Source organism: Taeniopygia guttata, chromosome 8 (assembly GCF_048771995.1).
Source record: "Taeniopygia guttata chromosome 8, bTaeGut7.mat, whole genome shotgun sequence".
Taxonomy (NCBI): Eukaryota; Metazoa; Chordata; class Aves; order Passeriformes; family Estrildidae; genus Taeniopygia; species Taeniopygia guttata.
This window is the reverse complement of record NC_133033.1, coordinates 6,254,710-6,275,000: the sequence shown is the minus strand read 5'-3', so window position 1 is coordinate 6,275,000 and position 20,291 is coordinate 6,254,710. Positions and strand designations below refer to the sequence as shown.

General features: G+C 35.6%; 1 protein-coding gene across 1 annotated transcript in view; it reads right to left on the bottom strand.

Moving 5' to 3' along the window:
- Positions 1–20,291, bottom strand: part of FAF1 (Fas associated factor 1) — a 154,081-nt gene that overhangs the window by 71,003 nt on the left and 62,787 nt on the right. Inside the window, exon 9 of the mRNA XM_002192970.7 lies at positions 3,160–3,246. Coding sequence (XP_002193006.3) covers positions 3,160–3,246 — 87 coding nt within the window. The remainder of the gene's footprint in view (positions 1–3,159; positions 3,247–20,291) is intronic.

Sequence of the window (20,291 nt, the reverse complement as noted above, 5' to 3'; positions counted from 1 at the left end):
GGGATCCATGTGCCAGGACACAGTAACAGCAACAGACACGTCATCTTCTGGTATTGCCTCTCTCCCCTTTTCCCTCCCCAACCTCACCCTAGAACGTTCACATCTTTTTGATGCAGAAGTACATTCCATTTGGACAAGCTCACTGTTGTTACTTACAACGAAGCAGATTTCTCACTGCTGCACTGAAATTATTTAAAACAATGAACCAATTAAGAAAAAACCTGTAGCTTAAATACCAAGAACAAAAAGCAGTAAGAAGATAACCTCCCTCCTTCTTCCTCTACTGGGTGTTGTTCTGTGCTACCAAAAAACCACTGGAACATCACAGACAACAACTCATTCTACTGAAATAAATCAATATCCAGTGACCTCATGGGGAAAAAAATTTTACCACTAACATGTAAAACTAACACCCAAAAAGTCACCCATACATATAAATAAAATCACAATGCTTCCATGTAAAACCTGTAACTAAACCATCACCTACAGCTGATCTGAGATCTCTTTTTTACAGTGAGCACATATTTAAAAGTTACACTAGTGGTAATTGCCAGTGGAAGTCCAGAAGTTTGGCCAATAAAGCAAAATAAAAATGGAATAAATTCCAGAAATTTTACTAAATTATTCTGGCATGGCTCTCATCTTTCAAACTCTGCAATGCTAAGATTGTTAAAAAATAAAAACTGAGAACATACTGTGAATGTATTTAAAGTAAATTAAAATTATGGCTTTTAATTTTCTAGGATTATTTTCAAGACTTCACTGTATCACTTGATGCTATATGTGCAAAAATATATAAGTTAACATTCTGAATATATTTAAGTTTTACTTACATAAATGCATTTTTAAAAAAGAGAATGAGTCAAAACTTGTACATTTACCTTGAACTTTAATGAGCAGAACAGATATAATTTGCAGCATTAAAGTTATTCAGGCTCAATAAAAGCTAAAACTTGTCCTTGCTGAGCGGTGAAATGAGATTTGCACGGCTTGTGTACGCCTTGTTTCCCACAATCAAACTGTCACAGCACAAAAACATTCTCCTCCATGGGGAGGTTTTGATACCCATTTCCCTGGTGAAAGTGTGAGAAGGATCTGAAAGAGTTATTGACAATTCATACAGTATCCCATATTCCATTAGGTAGTACAAGCAGAGAACATATCTTAACTCTGAAGGGAGATGAAGCAACAATGTTTTAAATTGCTATTGACTCCACTAAATTTCCTGATAATGTCAGAAGACTGTAGTCTGGCAGGTTCATAAGAGACTCAAGATGATACAGGAATCCAATTATGCCAAGTCTATTTAGTTGTCCTGTTTGCTAAGCCAAAGGTTAACGAGAACTGCACTGAAAAAACCTCCCGTGGTATTACAAAGTATTTCTTATGCTGCATAACATGCAAATGAAAAAGTATTTTAATCAAGTCTTTCTTTAACTCCTTAATTGCAATGGGGTACCCTATAAGACAGCAAATTAAAAACTCATGATGGAAAAAGTGATCTTAAAAATTTGTCACTGAACTCAAGAGATCATCATTAATTACTCAAGTAATTATTATTAAATATTTCTAATTTGGGGAAAAAAAAATTCAGATCACAGGAGCATAGATAGTCATTGCTATCATTAAATCTTTATAAATAGTAAGCTACGGCCTCTAATTTTAGACAGAAATTAATTGTATTTTTGTTGGCAACACACTCAAATCTGTTTACACAGCTGACAAGTTCCAGTGCCACCAGACTCGAGCAGTGAGCTTTGAGGACTCGTTTGCTTCAGAGCAGATGACTCAACATTCACCAATTTCATTAAAGATGAAAAGGGGAAAAATTCACCTGCAACAATGTCACTTGAAAAAAAAAGACCTAAAGCAGATTCATGAGTTTTACATGTGTGAGGTATCCTACTCAGAAGAAAAGGAGGGGAAAAATACATGAAAACCTAACAGCTGTGGGAAAACAGATTAGAAGTGTTGAGTTTCCAATTCTTTTTTGGGCTAATGTAAACTAATAAAATGCTAAAATGGATCCACATTTCAAAGCCTGTAATTACCACATGACACCATTCTGTTATTTTAGACCTTACATCTATCAGCTCAGATATGCCCTTGAATACATGGACTGAGATTTACCCACCTTTCTCAAACTTAAATACTGTTTCTGCAAACATCACCACAGATAAATTTTACAAGTACACTGAAAATTCAGACAGCTTTTGCCTTTTGTTTTGTTTTTTTTTTTTTTTCAATTGGCATAAATCCTTTTCCCAGAGCAAAAAAAGGAGCAGTCATATTCAAACAGCAATTCTCCCTTTACAAGAAGAGAGCAGAAATGGACAGGAAAGTAATGCATGTCAGATAGTGACAATATAAAAGAGAGCAAACTCCAAATCCATTTTCACTTTGTAGAACATTCAGGTTCAATAAAAAACTTAATTTTTCTACATTTTTCTTGGGTCATAAAATCTACATACAACATAACTACATAATTATTCCACCCTTTTAGCGATTTTTTTTTTAGTGGATTGGTTGGGTTTTTTTCTAAAGAAAGGCAGACCTCACTAGCTGGCACAGGGAACATAGCAGCAGAAGGAAACTGAAAGACATGTTGTAAAACACATTGTAAGAAATGACCATGCAACAAAGGAAGTCTAACATTTAATGGGATACTGCAGGTAAGTCCCACAATTTCATGAATTTGTGGGCAATTCTGAGTCAGTGGATTCTGTCACCTCACTGATTTCAGTAGGAACATCTCCCGCTCTGAAGCCAGTGGCTTGAGCATGAACTGGGTGAGCTAATGTACTGTGAAAAACACCTAGATGTGCATACAGAGCACACATTAAAAAATCAGGGCTTTTTGCCCAAGTTCAATCACCCAATAGACTTCAACTTCCAAAATGTGTGGCAGCCTTGCTGCAGTCTAGAATGGCTGAAATGAAACATGAAACATGAACTGAATCTGATACACAGGAATCCTTTCCCTGAGCTGCAGGCATCCAAACCTCCAGCATTTGTATCTTCCACGCCAAAACTCTCAATGTGTGGGATGTTAAGGTACTGCATAAGAGACAGTAAATACTACTGAGTGATTCCAATCAAAAATCCATGTAAAATCAGCCTTTTCCAGGAAGGAATGAGATGAGAAGCCAAGGAACTCACCGAGTCATCTGTGGCAGAAGAAGGCCAACCTTCCCACAGCTGGTGACGGACAGGGATACTGGTCAGGTCATACACATTCCGCTTCACCTGGGAAAAAAATAAAAATAAATCAAACTTGCTCTAAAAAAGGCAGCCAAAGGGCATTATTTTCATCACAGCACCAAGCTTTTTATTTTTCCAGGTTATTGTAAAACTTTGACTTAAAGCAAATGATAAGGCTATTCCAAAACTGTCCTTTGATGCCTTCACTTATTCACTTGTCAACAGGAAACAAAGAGCAATTAATTGTATGCTAACTTCTGCTATAAGAATTGCTAAAACTTCCATGAACTGAAAAAAATTAAATGTATTATATCATAGCTCTCAGCAGGAAAAGATCTTTGAGCTAGCACTTTGCCTGCAGTCTAGTGCACTTACCCTGAGTTAACAGCTTTTCCTGAACAGAAAAATAGTTTGCAACAATCAGAAAGAAAGCTGAAATTTGCCAAAATGATAAATGCTAACATAATCCATTTAGATAAAGGTTTCATATTCTAGAAATGAATGAAAGACGATTCTACATTACCATTCTTAAGAAGATAATACAGTAAGAGAGGCATTTTAACCTATTAATCAATACTTGACATATCTTCTGCACTGAAGCACTGTTGAGGTTTGACTCCATGGTAAAGTAATATAAAGATATGGAAAGTAAATATGCTTCCTCTAAAATTTGTCATTTATTTTTAGTACAGGATGTATATGAAACATCTGACAATAGATTTTGATCTAAAAATATTTTTGCATAATGAAATAGCATCAAAACTTTTTCCCTGGATCATCTTTAGAAACAAATGCTCCATGGATCCTTTCTTTTAAATTCTGCACAACAATAAATGGATGAAGAATGTGTGCAGACATTAAGCAGTGAAACAATTGTTCTAATCACTGTAAAGATCTCAAGGAGGGTGAGGACAAGGCAGGGATTTCCACACATAGTCTTCCTCACAAATGTTGATTTGGGCCACAGTCTTCAAAAAATTCTTAATGGCACAGTCACAAGATTGTCAACAAATACCCACAACTGAAAAAAATTCAGGGCATATTGAGATCCAACACAAAGTACAGAGGTCTTACTGTATTTTCAGATCTGTCCTTCAATTGTTATTGCTTTTTCTCATTATTTTTAGTACTAGCAGTTATTTCATGCAAAAAAAATGCCCCTTTGGAAAAACTGTGAAGCATTGTCTCACATTTCTGGACAGATTTAATACACAGGCTATGCAGATAATAATTTCAATGCTATCAGTTTAAAGCCTTCTAAATAGAAATATTCTGCACAGGTCAGTGTTTTAGAATCGTTAAGATATCTCTCAATTTTCCCCTAAAACTGGTAAATTACATGTACACATGATAACCTTTATGTTAATATTAGTTTTGTTCAGGAGTTCTTGCAGGGAGACTGACCTGGGAACTGTGTTTCAATCTAAAAAAAATTACAACTATATTTTATCTAATAAAATTGAAACAAGAACACTGAGTCTTTAAGACACAGAATACTGAAGTATCTATTAGCAATTCAAGTGGACTTCATTTTAGTGCTTCCTCATAGTGTCCTTGATGGCATTGTAAAGAAACGTTGCTTCATACTGACCCCACAACAATCCAAGATGTAACAATCCTGACCTATGTGTGATCATAACGACACAATTCTTGCATCAAAAACCATGATAAACTGTCCCTGTGAAATATTTATTTTCCAGCTACACACCAGAAATAGTATTATTTTCACAATATAAAACTCTAAGGTGCACTATTTTTAAATAACAAGTGAAACTTATTTACAGAAACATGAGATCAATAGGACTACATAATATTGTTTTCAAAAAGCCTTCAGAAGTGAAAATAAATAACTCGGAAGTCACATTCCTCAAATTCCCTTTTAAGTCCAAAGCACAACAGAAAGGCATTATGAAAAAAACAGTATTTCCCTTCTTTCATTAACTCATCTGTAACTGCACTGAATTCAATAACATTCCTCTGCTATTCTAAGCTTGAAAGGCATGCTCGGGGTAAAGTGTTATGTTGGTATAAAGCACAATGCCAGACTGATGTGCTGGACAAAAGTGATCAAAGTTGAAGTAATTTTAGCCAACGCACAAGTATTCTGCTGCATTATCCTACCAGAATGACATCTGTTGAGCAACTCGTCGCAGAATAAACCAGTTGTTCTAGGCAGCCCTGCCTGGGTAGGGGACCATGTAAGACTGATTAGAGTAATGTTTGATTAAACAAACTGCTTGAGTTAAGATCATAACTGGATTTGGAATTCATGCCAAAGCAGTCCTCTTTCAAACAACAAGCCACAATCAATTATTTAAGATAAAATAAGCTTGCTTTTAAATAATGATTTGATTTTTGCTTTCTTTGATAATTAGAACACTGTTACGAAAGCAAGCTGTAAAATGTTTTAGAGATTAGAATACTTACCAATTGAGTATAGAAAACCCCTTTTCTTCATTAACTGATCTAATTTATGAAAGCAGATTGTAAAATGCTTGAGATTAGAATATTTACCAGTTGAGTATGGAAAATCCCTTTTCATCATTAATTGACCTAATTTATGAAAGCAGACTGTAAAATGTTTTAGAGATTAGAATATTTACCAGTTGAGTGTGGAAAAATCCCTTTTCTTCATTAATTGACCTAATTTCAGTTTAAAGTGAAAAATTCCATGAGGAGGAAACATTTCTGAAGATTTATATAAAGCAGAGCTGTGAACTTCTCCTTCACTGAGCCAGTAAAAATCTACAGCCACACTCTTCAGGCAACTGAAAATAGTTAGCACAGAAAATGGACAAAGTTTGTGTTAAAGATTTTGTTATAAATTCACTCAGCACTGAGAGGAGGAACAAAATCTTTATCGTGTACAGCAAAACTGTGCCATCCACTGAGCTACATTTATTGGCAAACTTTTTGGTCCTGCACTTTTGATCAGTTTGAAATACAAATTGGTGGCATTGTCTTTGTGCAGCCCAGAGTGCCTTTTCATAATGTTCAGATGCCATGGTGACTGGCACATTACTATGGCAGCCACCCTTCAGATTATCATCTCCAGAATATAAGAGATCATTTTAAAACAAATTAAAGGCACATCTATTTGGTTTCACTATTCAGCTGTAAATAGTATCAATACAACCATTTAAACCAAAAAAAAAAAAAAAAAAAAAAAAGTCCACATATTTCAGATGCAGTCTTCTAGGAAAATTATGTATAATTCCTGCATAATGCCCTGCCTTGCAGTTATACATTGATGCTGGAAAACTATGAGACATTTTAGCTTCAGCTCATTTTTACTAGTTTTAGAAAAGAGTTAACATATTAAACAACTTCTAATATTTTAAGAAAACACATATGTCAAAGTAGCCAACACACTCAGAAAACTTCCCAGACAGAGGCAGTGTTACTTTCCTATCTTTCACTGGTTTCTTTAGACAGATGAACATGTTGCTTTGAAAGTAAGGTTAAACATAAAATATACACTTTGTTCGCAGATATGAAGCAAATCCAACATTCTAAGTCCTGCCACATTCATATTCATAAGGATAAAGTGAAGCAAAATATATCACAGGGCAAAATGTCTGTACCAGGTAGGGTGATGACAACCAACCTTCTGGTGACTGCACTCAGCAGGAATTAGTAGCTATTTTCTCATCTCTGAATTAAAAAATCTGAAACCTACTCTCAAAAAACAAATACCTAACACTTACTAAATGATTAAAAAATTAAATTTATGCTGAATCATTGAAAAACTGTCATGCCCGAATCTGTATCTTTGAATCACAACAAATCACAACAAAGTTTAACAGTAGTTTCCCTCAGGCTGCTTTCAGCTTATGCAGGTACAAAGTTAAGTGAAATAATGTACATAATGAACTTTTGTTAGTCTTATTATTAAATATAATTTATGCAAAGCTGTAAATTGGCTGAGATGCTAAAGACTGTTCCAGGCACATAGGCAGCATGAAAGACAGTGCAAAAATGAGTGCATGAAAGGCAGACAAAAGGAGCAATAAAGTCAGAGGACTGTGAGGAATGTGGAATGTGAGTTGGGGGACGCAGGGAAATGAGATCAGATGCAGACAGTCCAAGGTTGCATGGGGTACTGATGGTACAGCAGAAATCTTGACTTTGACATTGTAACAGAGAAGAAGTCAAGACAAGTAACCAAAATTTTTAGGGGACAGCAATGATATGGATGGGGAAGCCAGGAAGAAATCCAAAGTAAGTAGAAGCATTTTGGTGAAGAAAGATGGAAAGAAAAGAGGCAAACCCAGATGAAGTGATAGGCTTAAAGATTATAAATTAAAGCCTTTAACATCTCTGCCAAGCCAAATTCCAACAGATAGAAAAGAGCACTGGGAATCTGGCAGGAATAGATGGGAAGCAGGGACAGAATCAACCAAATTTCTAAGCATGGAGAAGCATCAAAGGTGATATTATGGTGAATTTGAAAAGATAATGAAGTTATCAACACCTATGAGCAAGAAGATTGGTTAGATAAAAGGGTGATTTCAGTTAATTGTGGACTAACAAGAATTATTGAAAATACTGAGATGCAGAACTAGAGAGAAGGAATTTCTGAATAAGCACCTCTGCCACAACCTATTGCAATAGATTTGGTCCACAGTAACAGAAAAACACAAGATACAAACTGAAGAAGTTAGGAGGGAAAATCACAAACCAAAACAAGTAACCCACATTTAAAATGTTCTCACAGCACAGAAAAAGGATTTTGCATTTTATTAGGAAGAGGATATCACGAGCCAAAGGAGAAACTGAATTTCTTAACTGTAAAAGTAATTTTTAGCCAGCTACCCACAGGTAGGATACATTCACATATACTAAAGCAGTGCACTGTGTGAGCCACCACTAATACTCAAACCAGAACTCTCAGGTTACTTTGCCCAAGACTCATTTAAGGGAAAGGTTCTAAGTCTGCTCCACTCACAATTTTGCTTGTGCTCTTATCTTTCAAATACATAATACAACAAGCTATACTACAACATAAAAAAAACCAACAAAGGCTATTTAAATCATCACATTTTAATTTTAGTGTAAGTTTTACTTTAGAAATAATAGTGCAATTCTAAAGACATCAAATTATAACCTGCCTCTCCTTCTAGCAGCTGACTGAAGTTTAAATTACAGAATGCTTCCAATTAATGAATTAAGTTGTCAGGATTGGGCTATTTTTAAATAACAGCATCTGCTTCTCGCAAATTTTATATCACTGAAACTCTCTAAGGAAGACTCACTATGCTATTTACATTTACACATATTCAATTCACTCTGTTGTAATCTAAAGGAAAAAAATACACTTCCAATGTAAATATTTTAAATCTATACTGAATGCAAAAAAAAACCCTCACCTGCCCAAGCCTATCAGCCAAAAGACAGCCATGATTCAGCACTTTTATAAAATGCACAGGAACTCCATTTTGTGTTTTACTAAAATACATTTTCTAATTAATTTTTTGTTCCATATCTCTTCCTTTAAATTACTATTTTCTTCCACCCTCAAGATTGCTTTTAATATCTCTGAAAATATTCAAGTCTGCATTTATTAAATTTTTCCACTTAGTAGGCTAAAGCTTAGAAACCTTGTTTCTTGTTTAATGCAGAATAGAAGTGCATTCTAGTCTAAGATAATTTATTTTAATTCAATGTCCAAATTACATTACTTGCTTATTCTATTATGACAAGTAAAACAGAAACAAATATAAGCACCAAAATATACATAGCTCATGAAAGTAAGATTCTCTTCCCTCTCAGGACTGTTTCATTTTCAAATTAAAAGCAATTTAAGGCCTTCCCAAAGGGCCACAAGAGTACCTGAATGTCCACTGTACATCAGCCACATACAAAGCAGAATTCATCAGTGAGTAACAACACACAAAACCAATAGAAAATTTTATACCAAGTTTTTGTGTACCATTTTCCTAAAATTAAACATATTTCATGTACAGAAATGCCCCTAATGCATCCAACTTAAAAGTGTACGGAACAGTGTTTGAACCCAAATAAACCCAGCCTGAACTATGTCAAAAATGGGTTGCATTGCACTGTAGCACTCAATAAATACTGGGCCAGTACCTTCATTAAAAAGCTTGGTGAAATTGTTCAAATTAACTCAGATCTGGAAAATAATGTGCAATTTTCTGGTGACAAAACTTTAAATGTCCTAAATTCAGAAAATAAACTGATTTTTCCTTAGCTGGCTGGCTGTGCTCTGTCCTCTTGTCCCACAGCTGTGCCACATCTTCCATGACACCATCTGCTCACTTCACAGCCTCACTGAGCGACTCTATTTCTGAGCTGTAACCATTACTCAAATAAATTTTGATATTTTTGTCAACCAGGAGTTATCAGAAGTTCATCCAGTTTGGGAAGGACCACGTTATTTAAAAATTCATTAAGTGTAATAACACTTAAGTGTCATTACACTTTGTAAGTTTTTGCAAAGAAGTGTTTGGCAGTTTCCTTTCAGCAATAGAAATAATAGTGTGAATAAATTATTTTCATAGATTTTACAATTATTCATACTTCATTATTTCAAATACATCCTATTTCATCCATTTAAGCTCATATTTTAATCCTCGTTTAAATCAAACCTTCTTGGATGTAATTTGACCTTTTTTAATGGATCTGTGCCAAGTGTGTATCTCACCACTACAACCTTCAATAAAATGGCTCATTAGGTAATACTAGTATAATTTTGGATAAAAATTTTGAAACAGAAAATAAAAGCAAGGCTACAGCTAAATTTTACTGATTTCTTCTGAATTCTTCTGATGTGTGAACTTCTGATTGCCTCATGCAATACATATATCTATGTGTGTGTATATCTATATATACATAATTACAACATAACCTGAGAAGATGGGTGCCCCAAGCATGAGATGTTTCCTGAAATGCTTAGCAAGATATTTTTCCAACTTCAGCTTCCTGTTCAGACAATTTGGAGAATTAATCTGAGCTCTCTTCAAGCTACCAGATACTACTTTTTGCCACTGCTCTGGATCAGCCTTTTCACAGCAAATGTTAAGTACATTCATAATATTATATTATACACTATATTAAAATTCTATATACAGCTGTCTGGCTGTCTTTAAAATGTGGGTTTAGTTCTCAATGCCTCTGTTTTCTGACAGCATTCATGCACGTTTTAATTCCATAAAATAAAGAAACCCCTTTGCTGATCTCCATCTTTAAATCCCTAAAATCAGCTATCCTTCTAGGGCAGTATTATTGCTAAATGCAAGATACAATTTTCTGAACTTGATGCTGAAGTTCCAGGGTGCTGCTATATGGCCTGCACTGTGCAAAGGTTCAGCTCACATAATTATTATTATTCATTGCTTGTAGTGCCTAGGAGACCTAATTGTGATAATCCCCTCTGAACTTTAAACTGCATGACCCTTTGATTTTTTAAATAGAAGGTTAAAAGAAGAAACAAATTCCTATAGAAGGAGAAGGGAAAACACATTCTTAAGAAATTGCGGCAAGAGACATGAGTATGCAAAAAAAATCATTTTGGCAGCACACAAGCATGAGTTTGAAATGGGGTATGAAAGAATTAAGAGTGTGATCTAGCTGTGACATTAGAGATTGAAAGGAAGATGAGATTAGGGTTAAAAGAGATCAAACAACAAAGACTTACTGCCAAAACAATTTTACAAATTTATTTGAAAACACCTTAAACGCTTCAACTAACAAAATAAAAATGCTGATAATACCTGAAGTTTGTTGGTTTGCTTGTTTGATTGTTTGACATGCACTGACACAGACAAGATACATTTTGAAGTCCTAGCTTGCTTTTCCATTCAGTAGGAATGGTCATTTGAGAAAATACCACTTATCAGCTTCCTAAATGACCCAACTTTTAACTGACCTCTATCCACTTGATGAAAGACAACAGGCAACAGCTCCTCAGGCATCCATTACCACATCACCATCAACAGGCAGCTACTCTATTGGTAAAACATTCAGATGCAATATGAAGGGTAAATACAGTTTCTAATATTTTTACCCCCAAGGCTCAATTCCAGTTGATTTTATGTCCTGGAATGTCCAGAGATTGTCAAATACCTTGACACTTACCGATCATGAAGTTAAGTATGTGCCAAGAGCATTAAATTTGATCCAAGCTATTCAAAATTGGTATGAAAAAACAATTTCAACTATTAAATACACATTCTGTCCATGCTAACATCTCTCAGACTTATCAGAAGATACTGAGACTACTGGGTAATGGAAAAATATGAACTAAAGCTGGGAAGTAAGACAAAATCCCCATGCCTGGTGGGGCCTGGTCCCACCCAGTCCACATCACTTGTGCACATATTCAATTATAGCACAATGACTCTTGTGGATATAGTCAGGCTCCCACTCAAAAGGACATTAAAGATTATTTTTAGGGTCTGATTCATCACTGGAAATAAAAGAGAGAGTCAATGTGACTCCTGCAGTGGAAAGAAGATCTGTTACCTTTTCTCAGCTGTCATGTTCAGAACAGAAAAAAAATTTAGGCATCTATATTTCTAGTCAAACATCCTCATCTTCATTTAAAAATTAACTGGTCTGCAACAGCCCAAGCATAATAAGTCTTTGGTCACTTCCTTACTTGGGAATACTCCGGGATTTCAAAAGTAACCACTCAAACCAATGAACAGTAGAACAAATGGACATTTTAGGAACTAGTAAGGAGAAGAATGGAAGTTACTGTTTAATCATAGTAAAGAGCACCATTTAGATACATATAGGGGGAAAGGGGGAAAAAACCAAAATCCAGCTAAAAATCTCCCACTTAAAAGTTTCTTTTCACTTTGGTTCAATGAGAGAAGGAATCCTACTGCCTGCCCCAAATCTCAGATTATGACTCCAAGAAATACCTGAACACATTTCACTGATTAACAGTATCTTCCACTCCCAATAGTATATTCCACACCCAACTACATTTCAAAATAGAAACTGATTCAGTTTCAGTCTTAAGAAATGCATAAACCACATTTGCTTCAGAGCAATCCTTATTTTAAGTGATAAACCCACCCAATCTGGTGTAAGAAAGAGAACGTCACAAAATCAGTATTTTCTCATCTGTTTTTACTTGTTCTCTTAGACAATCAATATAATAAACTTCTGGGAGAGGCCATATTTTCTTGCTCCTAGAGACAAAATAAAATCTACTCCAAGTTCTTGTAAATGGTCAATAATTATAATGTATTTACAAATTTACACATTATATGAAAAATAGTTCAATCTATCAACTTTGAGAAGCAAAGTACACAGTCATGCAGAGAGCTTGGAAGTACTTTCACATACAGAAAGTCTCCACATTTAGTAAGGAGAGATGGGCAGACTCACTCTGCAGCCCTTTTATTCGTAGGGCCAGCACACAAGGTTCATCTAGAAAGGAAGGTGAACCACAGATATAAAAGGTTTTGTGCATTTCATTAATTTCTCAAAGCAAAATATTCAGTGCAGCATGCATTTTCTCTGAAGACTCTCTGGTATAACACCATAAAAAGAAGATGGGTCATCCAGAAAACCATCATTAACTCAAGTGCTGACTTGCTTGGTTCACTTCACTTGTTGGTATCAGGTGTTTGACAGACTTTTATGTGAGAGCTCTGTAGGAAGTCAGCTCTAAGGTAAACTGTGACATCCTTTCTCAGTCAGTCTAACCATGAATTTAATAAATTCTTTGATGTGGTTGTATTTGAATAGATAGTCCATTCATGTTATTCCGAATTCAAGTTAAACTATAAAACAATGTTCATTGAGCTGTCAGTCAAATTTCTACTAACAAAAACATTTCTGGGTATTTCCTCCATTTCATCGTTGTGTCCACCCTTCTTTAATGGTTTTTATATCAACAATATTCAGAAGTAATTTGAGATTGATTTCTGCTTTAACAGTGGAGAAGTATTGCAGACAAACCTTCACAGTGGTTTTAAGAATATTAACACACACACACACACACACACACATCAATTACAAATACAGTTACTAATATTGCTACATTTAAGGTAAATGCATGTAAGGTGCAGATTACACTATTAACAAGCAGCTCTCCTATACACATATACATTTTTAGAAAGAGAATTCAGTCTATTTAGCAATTCACTAACAAAGCTATTCCTTAGCTCATCCCTGCCATAACCTGCTCTATTCAGAAACATATGGGAAAAGACATTAAATAACCAGTGAAAACCATGGACTTCTGGTATTAGTGCTACACATTGCATACCCCTATTCATTATTCCACCTCCCTTGTTTAATCTATCATTAAGACTCAGTGACCCTACACTAAATTTAAAGCAGATCCTTCCTTCCTCCCATGCCTAAATTCACATACTTTTCTAGTTGGGGATGCCCTCAAGTATTAGCCACTCTACAGGGTTTCTCTAATCTCAGCTCTGAACTATGTTGTGCTATAGAAGCAAGAAATTGCTGGTTTACATCTTTAACTATGGAATCTTCCACCCAAAAAATCCCCTCCTTTACTTAATAAGATAGAGGAAAATCTTTCATGTAGAACATATTTAACACATTTTAAAAGTATGTATTTTCCTCTATATGATGTAGAAGTTATAAAGTATATTAATTTAAAGCAGTGCTGTTGTGAACTTGCATCCCAAACATAATTTCACTAGAAACAATTTCAAAAGTTTATTGCTACATCGTAGAAAACCTAGATTTTTATTTGTATTCAAAGTCAATATGAAACAGCTTTCTAATAAGCAATTTTTTAAAAAATAAAGCAAGAAGATTACCAAATATTAGTTATTAGACTTGTTTCTGTTTTTTAACATGGGAACTAAAAACATACAAAAATATTAAGACCTCTACCTCTCTCTTTTAACTGGCAGATTTCAGGGTAACAGGAATGGCAGTACAGGTGAAAACATATCATGAGTTTTCTGAATGAGGGACAAGAGTCTTTATTGTTGCCATCTATAGGATTTGCCAACCATAGCCCTGCCTTCCTCTTCCACAATAAGGTGAACATTGATCTGCACCATGATTTAAAAAGTTATAGACTGAGTGAAGCAGAGATGAAATTCCATTGAGTTAACAGAATGAGACATTGTACAATCCAAATACACCTTTTTATGTCTACCAAAGAAGCCATACAAATTTGTTTTGGTTTCATGAGTAATACTACTTGTAGTATATTTAACAATGTTTAACCACATTTCCTCAAAAAATAGAATAAAGTTGAAAAAAGGTGCTGCAACCTGGCCAAATAGCCCAATCTGCATTCTCTCTGGCTCTTCTTTCTTTGCTTTAAGTCTTTTCCCCAAACAAGTCAGTACTTGAACAATTATACATGAGTCACAAGTGCTTGTAGAATACAAAAAGTTGATGGGAAAAGCAAATTAGTAAGGTTCAAATTGTCAGGTTATCAGATAAGAGAAAAATATTAGGAACAGTTTAAATAAACACACTAAGCCAAGAGCAACACTAGAAAACCTGAAGTCTAAGTTCCACACAGGTGCAGACATGGGAAGATGAAGGGAAAGCGTTACCAGAGAGTGAAAATAAACAGTAACTGTGAAGTCTTTGGATCAAATTGAAGACAAAAATTATCTGGAAGGCTCTCAAGTGAGGAACTTTTCTTTACAAACAGCAAGACTTTTATGAAGAAGTACTGCTAAGGCCCCAGTCCTGCAATCTCTGGTTCGGGCACTTTTTCCTGAACTGGACTGGCTTCCAGACCTGGACTGCCTAAATTAAAAACATAAGTAGTTTACAATACTGAACTCATATTTTCCTTTAGAATTCCAAAATACTAGAAGAAAACTACATTATCTTGTTCCTCTTAGAGGAGTGCACAGCTGAGTCTCTCTCAATGCAATGAGTTTATTTGCTGTATCTTCAACAGCAGCCACCTTCATGAATAGTCTGGTCTGAATGACCCAGAAACACACAAAGCTGTTCCATGATGGAGGAGTCAGTATTTCTTGAATATACAACTAAATGCAATTTCATTAGTGTTTGACCAAAACACTACAGGAGTTTCCTCTTCTGCAGATTGCAGTCACAAAGCTCACCATTCATCTGCTGCAGAACAACAGAAAACTTAATGATCACTTCAGAAAATGGGCTAATATAAAGCTATTCCGACTATTTTCACTATTTGATTGCGCAAACTTGTCATCTCACTGAAATGGAAATACTTGAATAAAGCTTAACTTAATTAATTAAACATGTATTATTTTCTCTACGCTTTTTTGTCTTAGCTTGACATACAATTCTGTATCTATTAGTCAGCAGTGAACACTATTCCATTTAATGAAAAAAAAACCCTTAAATTACAGATTAGTGAATCTCAGCAACTCATTTTCCCAAAAACACCTCCAATACTGCACAGAATTAACATAGTCTTCATCAGAATTCCTTTATCTAAAATAAAACTAGAAACTATGTATTACAAAACAAGATTCACAGACAACAAATATTAAGATCTGAAAAGATCTATTCAGCTCAAATTAACACATTCCTATAAATCAAAGCAAAATTCATCCTCACGTTCATTCCTGTTACAGAATTGTCACCTCAATAGCCAATAAAAAGAAAGAACTAATGAGGTATTTCAGTATCTTCCAAAGAAATATTTTCAGCTCTGTTTTTCTTTTAAGTGCTTGAAAGGAAAAGAGTAATGAATTGCTCCCACACAGTCTTTTTATTATTCTATTATAGCAACAAGAAGAGTTACACCGAGTCTTTATCTTTCACATAGTCCCAGATATATTTTTGTCTCACTGCAACAATGACAAAGGAAGCAGGCCAGGAAGGACAGTTATTTACCAGCACCAGGGAGGTGCTGCTTGAAGCAGCAAATGTCCTTGTTTCTACTAATGGCTAACAGGGTGAGATGACAGATTTATTGGGTAACTAAGTGGTATCTGAGAGCTCTGCACTAATATCCAGACAACAATTCAATATACATTGGAAATAAGTTTCCACAACGGACAAGGATCTAGACTTCTACCAAAAACCAGGTCATTCAGCTGTATCCTGTGGAGCTTCCAGGAATACTTTCTGTTAGGATGAACATCCCCTGCTGGAGACAAGCAAGCATCCTCTAGCCCTGGAATCACCCACATTCATCAATGGGACCATGGATTTGAGATGGGGAAGACAAATCTGTTAAAGTCCAGCAATAACAAGCTGGAAACTTGAAGAAAGAACTGAGATTTCACTCACCTGCACAGAGAGTATGCCCTGAACCTAACGTGTTTCAAACAGGACTAAACAATGAAATCATGATCACTTCTCTCATGATCTACATGAGAATACTTACAAGAAAATTAATTAGAGGCACAGATCAATCTATGTAACAGGCAGGCCAAAGAGACTTAATGACTAGAATAGATTTATTAGCACTTTTTTTTGTTGTATGTGAAAATGTATCACCACAACCTGGACAAGCTATCCTCCCATGTTGCTCCTCAGAAATTTTCCAAATCAATGGGATACACGACCCTTGAGCACTCACACAGATGCATAAGAAGGGAATTGGCCTTTCCTGACAGGCCAAATGCTTTCTAAGAGAGAAGTCAGGAGTCTGGTCACTTATTAAAGTGTGATCACCACCATGACACTGTGGTATGTGAGGATTAAGCACACGTCCTATCAATTATCAATAACAGCTGAAAAACATTTAATACAGAGCTTGTGATCCTGCCAGCAAGCTGTCACTTACCCACTGACCATCAGAAAAGGGTCAGAAAGCTATGTATTTATCCAGACACGTGGAAGGCATGACTGATGACAATAAATTTGATTAATTTATGTTGCAGACTTGTGGTTTTAAGTAACACATGCAAGAACAGCAGTCCTGACTCAGTAAGAACCAAAAAAATTGAGTTACAACATACACAGACAGGAATCTGGCACAGAACGACCTCCTCCAGCAGCAAAACCAGTTCAGAAATATTAAAACTCTCCACTTGAATGCAAATCTAAATGTTTTTGGGACACTTTTTAAGACATTTTTTTGGACACTTTTTGAACACTTTTAAAGATAAATATCATCATCTATTTTAAATATTTCAAATAGTTCCTGTAAAATCCTCTTCCCTTGAAATAAGAGGCCATTACTAAATCCCAATGGATCAGAAGTCCCAGAAAAGGCTTGCCTGCAGATGTCTTATGAAAATGAATTCCTGAAAAGCAGCAGGAAAACACATGGTAGGGATGGCAGAAAGCCAACAAAAAGCTAAGAGCTGCTGGTCACGGTGTCACAATGACAGGCATTTTAAATTGTAATTCCAGAGCAGCAGAAATGGCTGTAATCTGTCATCAAAGATATGGAGAAAATAGAGAGATGACACTGGAAGAGAAATAAGTCACCCTTTTCCAAAATTTTCAAAACTGTTTGAAAGGACTGAGAGATCAGCTATTAAATGGAAGTTCAACTATGGTGGCTTTGGCAGTGATGACAACCCAAGGACTCTAGCATGATTTGCAAGGAAGCTGTGGAGGCAGGAAGTCATTCAAAGACATCTGCAGTTAGTTCTGCCACACATCCCTGACCTTCCTGTAGACTCTGCAAGCATGGAATCAATCTATCCCTGAAGAAAACCCCTTAGTTACTCACTGAAATTCAAAAGTGCAGTTATGTAAGTGATGGAAAAAAAAATCCTGTTTCTAGATTTTAGTAAACAGGCAATGTAAGAAAAACAGGAAGCTTCTGGTTTCATCACCACCTCTTTGAGACTGATATTCCAGATGTGATCCTTGGAAATAGGTCATTAAAAGAATCTGGGATGGAGATTTTGACAATATACTTATATCACATTATCTTAAAAATGCTCACAATTGAATGAGAGACATTAGCCTTGGGAAAGATGTAAAATTAACCTGAAAGAAAGCTGCAATGCCACAAATTAGGAAGATGAACAGCAGAAATTACAACCTTATGCTTTTGTTTTTCAGTATCTGTCTCTGATTCAGAAGATCTTAAGGCATTTTTACCAAGCAGGAACAGAGGAGGACAGAAATGCACATTTCAGAATAAAAACTGTGTAGAAATACTTGCAAATTAAATGCCCCTTTTCACTTTCATCAGAGCTTTCCTTGCAAAAAAGAATCAATAAAGCTTCAGAAGAGTAAATTATGTGCAGTTTGTTCTTCCTGCATCAGCATCAGTGCCAATTAAATTCTGAACCCTAAATCTTTATTGTTTCCTATTAGCTGCTAACTAGTAGGAACGCTGTGATTTTCTGAGATCCCAGGCTGAGACTTGCCATAGCAGCAGTTAGAAAAAAAAAATGATCTTGTTTTGACTTGTCTGCTGGGTAAACTTGACATTGAAGCTACATGGTGGAAAATAAATACATAATCCCAAGATGTTAATTTTACAGCAACACTTAACTCTTGTGACCACAATTAACACTCAGGGAGGGGAAAAAAAAAAAAAAAGCCATTGACAGGTCTGCCTGGCTCCTGGTTCTGCACTGCTTCCCAGGCTCCCTCTGAGCAGTGGCTCAGCTCCTGCACAAGCCAGGCTGGCACTGACCCCAGGGGCTGCCTTCAAAGCAGCACGAGGGGAGGAAGAGGGGAGCAGGATGACAGGGAGGTAAATGCAGCTGTAAAATGACACTGACCCCCAGCTAGGATCCAAAACAGAAGTCTAAGAGCAAAAGGCTGCTGAGAACAGCTCATCCTCTCCTCCTCCCTCTCCCAACCTCAAGCTCTGGTAACACCTTTACAATGAGTTCCAGAAAAAAGCAGTTTTGTGGGAACTACATCCTATTTCTGAGGCAGAATTGGCTTTCGAATTCTGATGCTACAAGGTCTTCATTTGTTATAAAATGACCACAAAAGGTGCATTTTGGGAATAAACGTACGTTTGTTATGCATCAACGCTGCTCCAAATCCCTCATTACTACCCTGAGAGCACAGAACCACTGTTGCAACACTGAACTCCTCCAAAATATCATGAACCTCATGATATAGTATTCTTACATCTTTTCCAGAACAGTGACATTTATCACTACACTGGAAAAAGAATTAAAAAGAAAACCCCAGCAAGTCATAATTTGAACAGTGAAAGAACATGGATAGCATGCACAGAGAAATTAATAGTGTGAGCATGTTTCTATTTATGATATGAATGCTAAACTTTCTAGTAATTTCTAATGTATCAAGGTATTACTTTCTAGCAATTCCTAATACTACACTTAAATTGCCAAGCAGTCAAAGAAGAAAGTGCAAAATAAACTTTTTTTCATCCTATTCCAACTGCATTACAGTAAGCTGGCAATGATTCACAAATGGGAGAACAAAAGTATGCAAGGAATTGAGAAAGAGCTTTTAGAAAGCCTGAGAAGCATTTTTTTTTTCCTGTGGAACTATCCAAAGTCAAAGGATGGATCCAAAGTCCTTTTGATTGAAGAAGAAAGTCATCATGGAAAGAAACCCCTGAGGGGACACTAAAACTTTGAAGAACAAGTCAGATTTTTTTACTTACTCATTAATGTAATAAAGATAACAATTTGCTACATGACATCAATAAAGACTGTGAAATCAAAATGGCAGCCTCAAGAAAAGCCAACTAACTACTTACCAAACCCACCCAGATTCAAGGACACAAATTACTGTCAAACCTTAATAATTAAGTAATAAATTCCTTTAAATCAATTTATTTGGAAGACTAATTCAAAATCATTAAAGAAGCAGATAACACTCAGAATTAAAATACAGAGCACATAATATGTAAACATCAAGCATAAAAGTTTATTAATTGTTATATACTTCTCATGTATTTGCACTACACTCGTATTTCAAATGCAAATATTAATTTGGAGAGAAATACCTACTGTATATGCACACACTGAAACAGTTTGCTCAGCTATACTGCATCAATGCTTATTTAACAAGTTATAGCATCACAAGCTGCTCATTTACATATTCAGCTACTCTCCCTAGTTTTTCCTTGAGAATAAATTAATAAAACAAATCCATACTAACAGCTTCTCCTCTGAACCACAAAGATACTCTTAGTTATGCAAATTCAGTGTATAAATTTATACCAAATTTATAACAAAATTACATCAAAAATGTAAAAAGAACTCCTG